The 12,836-nt window shown below is 60.5% G+C and overlaps 1 protein-coding gene across 2 annotated transcripts in view; it reads left to right on the forward strand.

Annotated features, from left to right (window-relative positions):
- Positions 1-12,836, forward strand: part of IFT172 (intraflagellar transport 172) — a 120,426-nt gene that overhangs the window by 93,492 nt on the left and 14,098 nt on the right. Inside the window, exons 42-43 of one of the 2 annotated variants that reach the window (XM_054022079.1) lie at positions 99-218; positions 11,617-11,712. In XM_054022079.1, coding sequence (XP_053878054.1) covers positions 99-218; positions 11,617-11,712 — 216 coding nt within the window. The remainder of the gene's footprint in view (positions 1-98; positions 219-11,616; positions 11,713-12,836) is intronic. The other variant, XM_054022080.1, reaches the window with a different exon arrangement.

Genomic DNA, 12,836 nt, shown 5'->3' on the forward strand with positions numbered 1-12,836 from the left:
CCCTGCCCTGCCGACCCCCCTGCCCTGCCCTGCCCTGCATGCTCTGGTGGCCTGGCTGCCACGGGCCCCACATGCTCACACGCTCCCTCTCTCTGCAGTGTGAGAACCTGGTGAAGTCCAGCGAAGCGAACACCCCCACACACGAGGAGTTTGAGACCATGCTGCTGATATCGCACTACTATGCCACCCGCTCCGCCGCGCAGGGTGTGAAGCAGCTGGTAAGGTCTGCCGTGCCCTCTGCTCGGCCTCCATCCCTGGGATCCATGGGCAGGGGGCTCTGGAGGCAAAACACCAGGTTGTGGCCCTCTCCAGTGCATTCAGCCATTGCAGCGGGTGCTGCCTGGGGGAATGTGGGAATGGTGCCCCGGGCCCGCCAGAGCCAGGGGTGGCATTGGGGATCCCTGCTGTGAGAGCAGAGTGACACGCTGCAAGCCAGTGCACGGGAGGAACCCTAGCAGCAGCTGGGGATCCGGGCAGGGCAGAGAGAGGACAGGGCTCTCTGGGGCTCAGACACTGGGTGCTGGGGATACGGACGGGGCAGAGAGAGGACAGGGCTCTCCGGGGCTCAGACACTGGGTGCTGGGGATACGGACGGGGCAAAGAGAGGACAGGGCTCTCCGGGGCTCAGACACTGGGCACTAGGGATCTGGGCAGGGCTCTTTGGGGCTCAGATACTGGGTGCTGGGGAGAGAGGACAGGGCTCTCCGGGGCTCAGACACTGGTTGCTGGGGATCTGGGCAGCGCAGAGAGAGGGCAGGGCTCTCCGGAGCTCAGACATTGGGTGCTGGGGATCTGGGAAGGGCAGAGGGAGGGCAGGGCTCTCCGGAGCTCAGACATTGGGTGCTGGGGATCTGGGAAGGGCAGAGGGAGGGCAGGGATCTCTGGGGCTCAGACACTGGGCGCTGGGGATCTGAGCAGGGCTCTCCGGGACTCAGACACTGGGCACTAGGGATCTGGGCAGGGATCTCCGGGACTCAGACACTGGGCACTAGGGATCTGGAAAGGGATCTCCGGGACTCAGACACTGGGCACTAGGGATCTGGAAAGGGATCTCCGGGACTCAGACATTGGGCACTGGGGATCTGGAAAGGGATCTCCGGGACTCAGACACTGGGCGCTAGGGATCTGGGCAGGGATCTCCGGGACTCAGACACTGGGCGCTGGGGGTCTGGGCAGGGCAGAGGGAGGGCAGGGATCTCCGGGACTCAGACATTAGGTGCTGGGGATCTGGGCAGGGATCTCCGGGACTCAGACACTGGGCACTAGGGATCTGGAAAGGGATCTCCGGGACTCAGACACTGGACACTAGGGATCTGGGCAGGGATCTCCGGGACTCAGACATTAGGCGCTGGGGATCTGGGCAGGGATCTCTGGGACTCAGACACTGGGCACTAGGGATCTGGGCAGGGATCTCCGGGACTCAGTGTCACGGAGTATTGGGGGACTCAGGGCCCTGCACCCCCGGCTTCCTGCGATTCACCATGACTCTCAGCCAGCCAGTAAAGCAGAAGGTTTATTTGGATGACAGGAACACAGTCCAAGACAGGTCTTGCAGGCACAGACAACAGGGCCCCCCTCAGTTAGGTCCAGCTTGGGGTCCCAGGGCATCCCAGCCCACCCCCCTTTGGGGGGTCAGAGCCATCTCTGCCTCCCAGCCATCTCTCCAGCCTGCTTCCAGCCTGCTTCCAGCACTCTGCTTTTGCGACCCCTCCCACAGCCTTTGTTCAGTTTCCCGGGCCCCGGAGTCACCTGGCCTCCAACCCCTCTGGGTTCTCATGTTACAAGCTCAGGTATGTTCCCTCGGGCAGACTCCCATCCCCCGATGCAGACCATCCTAGTCACACTCCCCTGTCAGCATTCACACACCCCAGCAAGAACAGTCCCAGTTCGTCACATCTCTCCCCCCTTCGAGACCGAACTGAGCAGGGTCACTTTAGCCAGTGACCTGGGGAAGTTCGAACCTACCCCCGTTCCCATGGATGCCCCCGCATCCCTCCCATTCCTTGGTGGGAATTACACCAGGCCCCTCCAGTTTCACGCCCCCCCTTAGGTCGGGGGTGCTTGATGGCACTCGCAGTTCGCATGTGGGAAGGTTTATACGGCCTGTGCCCTTTTTCCACCCCCATACCTCTGGGGTTCCAACTGGGCTGTGGTCTTCTCCCAGCGCTCCAGTCTGGAGGTCTGTGCTTTGGGCTCCCTTGGTTTAGAGCCGCCCTTTTAACCTTGGCCACCCTCCGGAAAGGATCCTTTATGCTGGGCAAGGGTCCTAAAGCTGTTTTCCCCTTGTCCCAGGCCTTCCTCCCCCTCTGACAGGGGTCACAGGATCTGCAGTACTGTCGGACAGTAACAAAGACCCCAGGCCAGTAAAAGCTCCGTAGCAGCCTCTGCTGGGTACGCCAGGTTCCCTGGTGCCCTGAGAGGGGAATGTCATGGGCCCGGCACAGCAGCTGGCGGCGATACTTCTGGGGTACCACCAGCTGCCTCCTGATCCCCCCTGACTCCATTTTCCCTGGGGGAGCCCATTCTCGGTACAGGAACCCCTTCTCCCACAGGAACCTTTTCCGGCTACCTCGTCCCATGGTCTGTACCGCATTGAGGTCGGCCAGGTCCCTTATCTTCCGCAAGGAGGGATCTCTCTGCAACTCGGCCTGGAACTCAGCAGCTGGGACAGGGATGGCCACCTGCTCTTTCTCGCCCGCTGGGTCTGAAGCTGCAGCCTCCCTGAGCCGTGTCCCTGGGCGTTCCCTCCCCATCAGGTTAGGGTCCTGCGCCTCAGGCAAGGCACCCCTCCCAAGGCCAGGGCGCAGTGCCCCTCGCCGGCTCTGACTGCGGGTCACAACCAGTGCCCTTTGGGGCCTGCTTGGCCAGTTCTCCAGGTCCCCCCCCATCAATACCTCAGTGGGCAAATACGGGTGTACCCCCACATCCTTGGGGCCCTCCTTGGCCCCCCACTTCAGGTGTACCCTTGCCACGGGCACTTTGACTGGTGTTCCGCCCACCCCCGTCAGGGTCAGGTAGGTGTTGGGCACCACCTGATCTGGAGCCACCACCTCGGGCCGGGCTAGCGTCACCTCTGCGCCCGTATCCCAGTATCCATCGACCTTCCTCCCATCCACCTCCAGGGGAACAAGGTACTCTCTCCGGAGGGACAGCCCCGCGCCCACCGTTTAAACCAAAAACCCTGAGTCTGGGGCATCCAGCCCCCTAGAGGAGCTGGCCTGGGGCCCTTCTCTCTCTTGAGCAGTTGATAAGCTGCCAGCCCCTCTTGCGTGAGAAGCCTGCCCCTCGTCCGTCTGGGCCTCTACCAAGTTAACCCTGTGCGGGTTCGGTCTGCTCAGTCTGTCCCTGAGCCTGGGGCACTGGGCCCGTATGTGGCCTTTTTGGCCACAGTGGTAGCAGCCCATGTCCCATGGGTCCCCCCGGGTGGGTCGGATGGTCCTGACGCCGGATGTTCCCTTCTGATGGGGTTTTTCTGTATTTTCCCACGGGGATGTCCCATGGTGACTCTCTCTCTGCGTTGTGGTGGGACTGTTCCTTTGGGACTCCTCCCTTCTATCTCCTGACCGGCTCTTTACAAACTCATCGGCCAGCCGGCCTGCCTGTCGCGGGTTCTCTGGCTTTCTGTCCACCAACCACAGCCTCAGGTCGGATGGGCACCGCTCATACAGTTGCTCCAGTACCAGCAGTTTGACCAGGTCCTCCTTCGTCTGGGCCCCATCAGCCCACTTGCTGGCATATCCTTCCATGCGGACGGCTAGTTGCAGATATGAGATCTCAGGGGTTTTATCCTGACTCCGGAACCTTTCCCAGTACATCTCAGGAGTCAGCCCAAACTCACGTAGCAGGGCCTTTTTGAATAGTCCGTAGTCCCCTTTCTCTGCCTCTTCCAGTTGGCGGTACAATGCCACGGCTTTGGGGTCCAGTAAGGGGGTAAGGACCCGGAGTCTGTCCGCGGGATCAACCCGGTGCAGCTCGCAGGCCGTCTCAAAGGCCTCCAGGAAGTCATCCATGTCCTCCCCCTCCTTGTGTGGGGCCAGGATGCACTTATCAAAGCTCCGTGCAGTCCTGGGTCCCCCCTCACTCACCGCAGCCGGGGGTTCACTGCCCTTCAATCTCGCCAGTTCCAGTTCACGCTGATGCTGTCTCTCATTCTCCTGTCTCTGTCTCTCATTCTCCTCCCGTTCATGCTGATGCTGTCTCTCTTTCTCCTCCCGTTCATGCTGACGCTGTCTCTCTTCATGCTGTCTCTGTTGTTCACGATCCTCCAGCTCTCTCAGTTTTAGCTCTTTCTCCCATTCCAGCCAATTCCGCTCCACGGATGCCGAACGTCGCCGGGAGGATCCTCTGCTGGCCGGCGAGCTTCGCCGGGGGGATCCCCTGCTGGCCGGGGGGGTCACGGCGCCTTCGGTATTTGCTGGGCTCCTCCCCACCCTTCCCCTAGGCATAGGAAGGAGGGGTCTCGGGAAGCCCTCAGCAGCCGGCTGACCACTCCCAGCTGGGACAGACACTGGTGCCTGCGCTGCATTTGCCAGGCTGCTTCCCTGAGACACAGGGATCAGTTCATTTGCGCGATCTTCCTCCTCCAGCCGGGTAATGAGCTGTGCTTTGGTGAGCCTCCCAATGCACAGCCCCCTCTGCTTGCACAGCTCCACCAGGTCGCTCTTAAGCCGCTTGGCATACATCTTCCTGCTGGCCACTCACCAGCCTGTGCTCACAGCTCCCCACAGTTCCCAGGGGGACCCCTAGTGTGTCAGCCCTTCTCGAGGTCACCGCGCCTCTGCCAGGGTCGAGCTGCAGACTCCTCCGCCCCTGGGACCACTCGCTGCGATCCCCCCGGGGGACCCTGTTACTGCAAAAGTCCTTCTCGCTGGTCACACACTCCCAGGGGTAATAACCGTCTCTCTCTCACTCTTCAGCACGCCTGGTCCCCGTCAATCCCCCTTCGTTTTACTGCTCCCCAGTCACTTACTGCAGGAAGCGCCGTCCACGGGGTGCAGTAGATCCCGCCGCTGCCACCAGTTGTCACGGAGTATTGGGGGACTCAGGGCCCTGCACCCCCGGCTTCCTGCGATTCACCATGACTCTCAGCCAGCCAGTAAAGCAGAAGGTTTATTTGGATGACAGGAACACAGTCCAAGACAGGTCTTGCAGGCACAGACAACAGGGCCCCCCTCAGTTAGGTCCAGCTTGGGGTCCCAGGGCATCCCAGCCCACCCCCCTTTGGGGGGTCAGAGCCATCTCTGCCTCCCAGCCATCTCTCCAGCCTGCTTCCAGCACCCTCTCTTCAGCGACCCCTCCCACAGCCTTTGTTCAGTTTCCCGGGCCCCGGAGTCACCTGGCCTCCAACCCCTCTGGGTTCTCATGTTACAAGCTCAGGTATGTTCCCTCGGGCAGACTCCCATCCCCCGATGCAGACCATCCTAGTCACACTCCCCTGTCAGCATTCACACACCCCAGCAAGAACAGTCCCAGTTCGTCACACTCAGACATTGGGCACTAGGGATCTAGAAAGGGATCTCCGGGACTCAGACATTGGGCACTGGGGATCTGGGCAGGGATCTCCGGGACTCAGACACTGGGCGCTAGGGATCTGGGCAGGGATCTCCGGGACTCAGACACTGGGCGCTGGGGGTCTGGGCAGGGCAGAGGGAGGGCAGGGATCTCCGGGACTCAGACATTAGGTGCTGGGGATCTGGGCAGGGATCTCCGGGACTCAGACACTGGGCACTAGGGATCTGGAAAGGGATCTCCGGGACTCAGACACTGGGCACTAGGGATCTGGGCAGGGATCTCCGGGACTCAGACATTAGGCGCTGGGGATCTGGGCAGGGATCTCTGGGACTCAGACACTGGGTGTTGCGGATTGTGGGGGAGTTAGGGCCCTGCACCCCTCTTCCCGAGATTCACTGCGACTCTCAACCAGCCAGTAAGGTAGAAGGTTTATTTAAGGACAGGAACACAGTCTCAAGCAGAGCGTGTAGGTACGACCAGACCCCCTCAATTAGGTCCCTCTGGGAGGTTCAGGGAGCTTAGACCCCAGCTTGGGGTTCCCTGCGTTGCACCACCCAGCCCCAACCGAAACTAAACTCCCCACCCCTCCCGCTGCTCCTCTCCTTTGTTCAGTCTCCCGGGCAGAAGGTGTTAATTCTCCCCACCCCCGTTCCTGGCTCAGGTTACAGCTCAGGTAGCTTCCTTCAAGGGAAGTCCCACATCCCCACTGCAACCCCCCTGCAACATTCCCAGGTCAAATCTGCCCTGCTCCGTCACATCTCTCCCCCCTTCGAGACTGAACTGAGCGGGGTCACTCTGACCAGTGACCTGGGGAAGTTCAGGGCTCCCTCTCCGGGACAATGCGTCCGCTATCAGGTTGTCACGTCCCTTCACATGGACCACGTCCATGTCATAATCCTGCAGGAGCAGGCTCCATCTCAGGAGCTTGGCGTTGGCTCCTTTCATCTGGTGCAGCCAGGTTAGGGGAGAGTGGTCGGTGTGCACGGTGAAGTGACGCCCAAAGAGATATGGCTCTAGTTTCTTGAGGGCCCACACCATGGCCAGGCATTCCTTCTCGATGGCCGCGTAGTTCTGCTCCCGGGGTAGCAACTTCTTGCTCAGGTACAGGATGGGGTGTCTCTCCCCCTTTTCATCCTCCTGCATTAACACCGCCCCAGTCCTGTGTCTGAGGCGTCGGTGAACACCATAAAGGGCTTGTCAAAGTCTGGGTTTGCCAGAACTGGGCCACTGACCAGAGCCTCCTTCAGCGCCCGGAGAGCCTCCTGGCACTCCTCGGTCCAGACCACTTTGTCTGGCTTCCCCTTCTTGCACAACTCAGTGATGGGGGCGGCTATGGTGCTAAAGTGGGGCACGAACCTCCGATAGTACCCTGCCATCCCAATAAAGGCTTGGACCTGCTTTTTGGTTTGAGGAGCGGGCCAGTCTCTGATCACCTCCACTTTGGCTGGTTGGAAAACAGCTGCTGGTACAGATGCAGCACCCCTCCGATCTCAGCTCGCTGGGCAGGGGTTAGCCGATCAGAGAGGGGAATTGCTTCCAGGGGGAAGCCAACTCTTGTCCCAGGGAATAGATCTACTAAAGGGTCATCTCCCTGCCCCTCCCACTGTCCACACACGGCCAACACCATATTCCCCCTGTCATAATATGGCTTCATCATATTCACATGGTACACCCGGTGGTGGTGTGCCCGGTTCGACAGCTCCACCACATAGTTTACCTCGTTTAGTTGCTTGACAACCTTGAAGGGCCCTTCCCAGGCGGCCTGGAGTTTGTTTTTCCTCACGGGGATGAGGACCATCACCTGATCCCCAGTGGCGAAGGCGCGGGCCCGTGCTGTGCGGTCATACCAGACCTTCTGCTTCCTCTGGGCTCTGGCCAGATTCTCCCTGGCCAGGCCCATGAGCTCGGCAAGTCGTTCCCGGAAGGTCAGGACATACTCCACCACCGACTCTCCGTCAGGAGTGGCCTTCCCCTCCCATTCGTCTCTCATCAGGTCCAGGGGCCCCCTTACCCGCCTTCCATATAGCAGTTCGAAAGGCGAAAACCCGGTAGACTCCTGGGGTACCTCCCTGTACGCAAACAGCAGGTGAGGTAAGTACTTGTCCCAGTCCTGCGGGTGCTGATTCATAAATGTTTTAAGCATCATTTTTAGCGTCCCATTGAACCTCTCCACCAGCCCGTTGGATTGGGGGTGATATGCTGAGGCCCAGTTGTGCCGGACCCCACATCTCTCCCACAAGCACCGGAGTAGGGCCGACATGAAGTTGGACCCTTGGTCCGTCAAGACTTCCTTGGGGAACCCCACTCGGCTGAAAATGGTCAGCAGCGCATCCGCCACAGTGTCTGCTTCAATGGACGATAAGGGCACTGCCTCGGGGTAGCGGGTGGCGAAATCTACCACCACCAGGATGTATTTCTTCCCAGACCGGGTCGTCTTGCTGAGAGGTCCCACTATGTCCATGGCCACCTTCTGGAAAGGCTCCTCTATGATGGGCAAAGGTCTCAATGCTGCCTTCCCCTTGTCCCGGGCCTTCCCCACCCTCTGGCAGGGGTCACAGGATCGGCAGTACTGCCGGACGTTGGTGAAGACCCCGGGCCAGTAAAAGTTCTGTAGCAGCCTCTGCCTGGTGCGCCGGATCCCCTGGTGCCCTGCGAGAGGGATGTCATGGGCCAGGTACAGTAGCTTGTGGCGAAACTTCTGGGGAACCACCAGCTGCCTCCTGATCCCCCACGACTCCACTTCCCCCGGGGGAGCCCACTCTCGGTACAGGAACCCCTTCTCCCACAGGAACCTCTCCTTGCATCCTCTCCTCATGGTCTGTACCACACTGAGGTCAGCCAGGCCCCTTAGCTTCCGCAGGGAGGGGTCCTTCTGCAACTCGGCCTGGAACTCGGCGGCTGGGGAAGGGATGGGGACCTGCTCCCTCTCGTCGGCTGGGTCGGAAGCCCCAGCCACCCCGCGGCCTGTCCTTGGGTGTTCCCTCCCCACGCGGGAAGGGTTCGGTGCCTCCGGTGGGACATCCTTCCCAAGGTCCGGGCGTAGTGCCCCTCGCCGGCTCTGGCTACGGGTCACGACTAAGGCGGTCTGGGGGCTGCTTGGCCAGTCCTCTAGGTCCCCCCCCATCAACACCTCAGTGGGCAAATGGTGGTGCACTCCCACGTCCTTGGGGCCCTCCTTGGCCCCCCATTTCAGGTGTACCCTCGCTACGGGAACCTTGAATGGGGTCCCGCCCACCCCGGTCAGAGTCAGGAAGGTGTTGGGCACCACCCGATCTGGGGCCACCACCTCGGGCCGGGCCAGTGTCACCTCTGCGCCCGTGTCCCAGTATCCATAAACTTTCTTCCCATCCACCTCCAGGGGAACAAGGCACTCGCTCCGCAGGGACAGCCCCGCGCCAACCCTGTAAACGGAGAACTTTGAATCCGGAGCATCTGGCCCCCCAGAGAAGCTGGCCGGGGGCCCTTCTCTCTCTTGAGCAGTTGATAAGCTGCCAGCCCCTCTTGCGTGGGAAGCCTGCCCCTCGTCCGTCTGGGCCTCTACCAAGTTAACCCGGTGCGGGTTCGGTCTGCTCAGTCTGTCCTTGAGCTTGGGGCACTGGGCCCGAACGTGGCCTCTTCGGCCGCAGTAATAGCAGCTCAGGTCCCGTGGGTCCCCTCGAGCCGGTCGGTTGTCCCTGATGCTGGGCATTCCCCGTGGGAGGGGATTCCCCATATTCCCCCTTTGGGAGGTCCCAGGGTGACTCTCTCTCTGCATCGCGGCGGGCCTGTTGCTTTGGGGCTCCTCCCTGCCACCCCCTGACCGGCTCTTTACAAACTCATCAGCCAGCTGCCCGGCGTGCCGCGGGTTCTCTGGCTTTCTGTCCACCAACCACAGCCTCAGGTCGGATGGGCACCGCTCATACAGTTGCTCCAGTATCAGCAGTTTAATCAGGTCCTCCTTCGTCTGGGCCCCACCAGCCCACTTGCTGGCGTTTCTTTCCATGCGGACGGCTAGTTGCAGATATGAGATCTCAGGGGTTTTATCTTGACTCCGGAACCTTTCCCGGTACATCTCAGGAGTCAGCCCAAACTCACGTAGCAGGGCCTTTTTCAATAGTTCGTAGTCCCCTTTCTCTGCCTCTCCCAGTTGGCGGTACAATGCCACGGCTTTGGGGTCCAGTAAGGGGGTAAGGACCCGGAGTCTGTCCGCGGGATCAACCCGGTGCAGCTCGCAGGCCGTCTCAAAGTCCTCCAGGAAGTCATCCATGTCCTCCCCCTCCTTGTATGGGGCCATGATGCACTTATCAAAGCTCCGTGCAGTCCTGGGTCCCCCCTCACTCACCGCAGCCGGGGGTTCGCTGCCCTTCAGTCTCGCCAGTTCCAGGTCATGCTGACGCTGTCTCTCATTCTCCTGTCTCTGTCTCTCTTCATGCTGTCTCTGTCTCTTATTCTCCTCCCGTTCATGCTGTCTCTGTCTCTCTTTCTCCTCCCGTTCATGCTGTCTCTGTTGTTCACGATCCTCCAGCTCTCTCAGTTTTAGCTCTTTCTCCCATTCCAGCCAATTCCGCTCCACGGATGCCGAACGTCGCCGGGAGGATCCTCTGCTGGCCGGCGGGCTTCGCCGGGGGGATCCCCTGCTGGCCGGGGGGGTCACGGCGCCTTCGGTATTTGCTGGGCTCCTCCCCACCCTTCCCCTAGGCATAGGAAGGAGGGGTCTCGGGAAGCCCTCAGCAGCCGGCTGACCACTCCCAGCTGGGACAGACACTGGTGCCTGCGCTGCATTTGCCAGGCTGCTTCCCTGAGACACAGGGATCAGTTCATTCGCGCGATCTTCCGCCTCCAGCTGGGCAATGAGCTGTTCTTTGGTGAGCCTCCCAATGCGCAGCCGCCTCTGCTTGCACAGCTCCACCAGGTCGCTCTTAAGCCGCTTGGCATACATCTTCCTGCTGGCCACTCACCGGCCTGTGTGCTCACAGCTCCCCACAGTTCCCAGGGGGACCCCTAGTGTGCCAGCCCTTCTCGAGGTCTCCGCCTCTCTGCCAGGGTCGAGCTGCAGACTCCTCCGCCCCTGGGACCACTCGCTGCGATCCCCCCGGGGGACCCTGTTACTGCAAAAGTCCTTCTCGCTGGTCACACACTCCCAGGGGTAATAACCGTCTCTCTCCCACTCTTCAGCACACCTGGTCCCCGTCAATCCCCCTTCGTTTTACTGCTCCCCAGTCACTTACTGCAGGAAGCGCCGTCCACGGGGTGCAGTAGATCCCACTGCTGCCACCAGTTGTTGCGGATTGTGGGGGAGTTAGGGCCCTGCACCCCTCTTCCCGAGATTCACTGCGACTCTCAACCAGCCAGAAAGGCAGAAGGTTTATTTAAGGACAGGAACACAGTCTCAAGCAGAGCGTGTAGGTACGACCAGACCCTCTCAATTAGGTCCCTCTGGGAGGTTCAGGGAGCTTAGACCCCAGCTTGGGGTTCCCTGCGTTGCACCACCCAGCTCCAACCGAAACTAAACTCCCAGCCCCTCCCGCTGCTCCTCTCCTTTGTTCAGTCTCCCGGGCAGAAGGTGTTAATTCTCCCCACCCCCGTTCCTGGCTCAGGTTACAGCTCAGGTAGCTTCCTTCAAGGGAAGTCCCACATCCCCACTGCAACCCCCCTGCAACATTCCCAGGTCAAATCTGCCCTGTTCCCTGCTCCGTCACACTGGGCACTAGGGATCTGGGCAGGGATCTCCGGGACTCAGACATTGGGCACTAGGGATCTGGGCAGGGATCTCCGGGACTCAGACATTGGGCACTAGGGATCTGGGCAGGGATCTCCGGGACTCAGACACTGGGCACTAGGGATCTGGGCAGGGATCTCCGGGACTCAGACACCGGGCGCTGGGGATCTGGGCAGGGATCTCCGGGACTCAGACACTGGGCACTGAGGATCTGGGCAGGGATCTCCGGGACTCAGACACTGGGCGCTGGGGATCTAGGCAGGGATCTCCGGGACTCAGACACGGGGCACTAGGGATCTGGGCAGGGATCTCCGGGACTCAGACACTGGGCACTGGGGATCCGGACTGGGTCACTGTTTCTCATACGTGTTGGCTCCGGGTGGCTCTCAAGGCATCTTTGCCCTCAGGATGTGGTGGCGGCCAAGCTCTCCATCTCCCTGCTGCGCCACACTGAGCTCATCCCCGCAGACAAGGCCTTTTATGAAGCTGGCACAGCAGCCAAGGTAAGAAGCAGCCTGATATGCAGGAGCCAGTGGCAGCAGGGCCTGGTCACCTGGCTCCCATGGGCTCTCTGTCTGCAGTGGGGGAGTGGGTCCTTCTCTGGCAGCTTTCCCTCCCTCCCTGCCTCCCTCCCTCCTGCCTGGGTGGCTCCTGCCCCCAACATCCACCAGCCCCTCGGCAAATGTGGCTGCAAATGCCCCTCCTTGGGGGTTCTCCATGAGCACGTATCCTGTGGGGCATGAGGAGAGGGTGACGGGCCTGGCAGGGGAGTGGGTGTCCTCAGATTGGGGAGGGTGGGAGGGTTAGGGAGAGAGGGATGGGCATGGGGCCTTGGGGGTCAGTGATTCCCCCTTGTTGCATTTCTGGCCCCCACCCCGATTGGGGAGACCGTGCGGATCTGGCCAGGAAAGCTGCCCTCCTGTGCCACTTAGGGTCCTTAATTATCTTGACCAGTCCCTGTCCTGGACCTCCTCTGCCATCACCACCTCCTCTGCTATTGCCCCTCCAGCTTCCCCCCTCCTCCGCAGACTGTGCAGGGAGGGTGTGATGGGAGGTGAGCCAGAGACTGTCAGTGGGGCTTGGGGCACTGGTGTCATCCCGCCAGCCACAGGCTGCGTCTCACGCTCTACCTGCCCCCGGTGGCCCCTGCAGGCGCACTCCAGTACCGGGGAGGCGGGGGGGGGTTTGGAAAATAAGCCTCCTGTCTGCCCCTCACTGCACAGCCAGTGCGTGACCCACCGGGGCAGTGGAGACAAACGCCCCACATTCGCTGTGTTCATCAGATCGGACTGGTGGTGCGTGACACATGGGCTCATGCACACACTCATAAAATACGCTCGTGCTGGCAAAACTCCCAGGCTTCAGGCTGAAATAGTGATTTTGTAAATACACTTAACACTGGTCTACAATTTTGGAGAAGTCGTCTGCTTCAGAGATAAAATGTGCTATTTATTATGTATTTTGATGTGCTGAATTCAAATATGACAATTAAAACAACTGATTCATAGATTAGATTATAGGACTGGAAGGGACCTCGAGAGGTCATCGAGTCCAGTCCCCTGCCCGCATGGCAGGACCAAATACAGTTTAGACCATCCCTGATAGACATTTATCTAACCTACTCTTA

Source organism: Malaclemys terrapin, chromosome 3 (genome assembly GCF_027887155.1).
Source record: "Malaclemys terrapin pileata isolate rMalTer1 chromosome 3, rMalTer1.hap1, whole genome shotgun sequence".
Taxonomy (NCBI): Eukaryota; Metazoa; Chordata; order Testudines; family Emydidae; genus Malaclemys; species Malaclemys terrapin.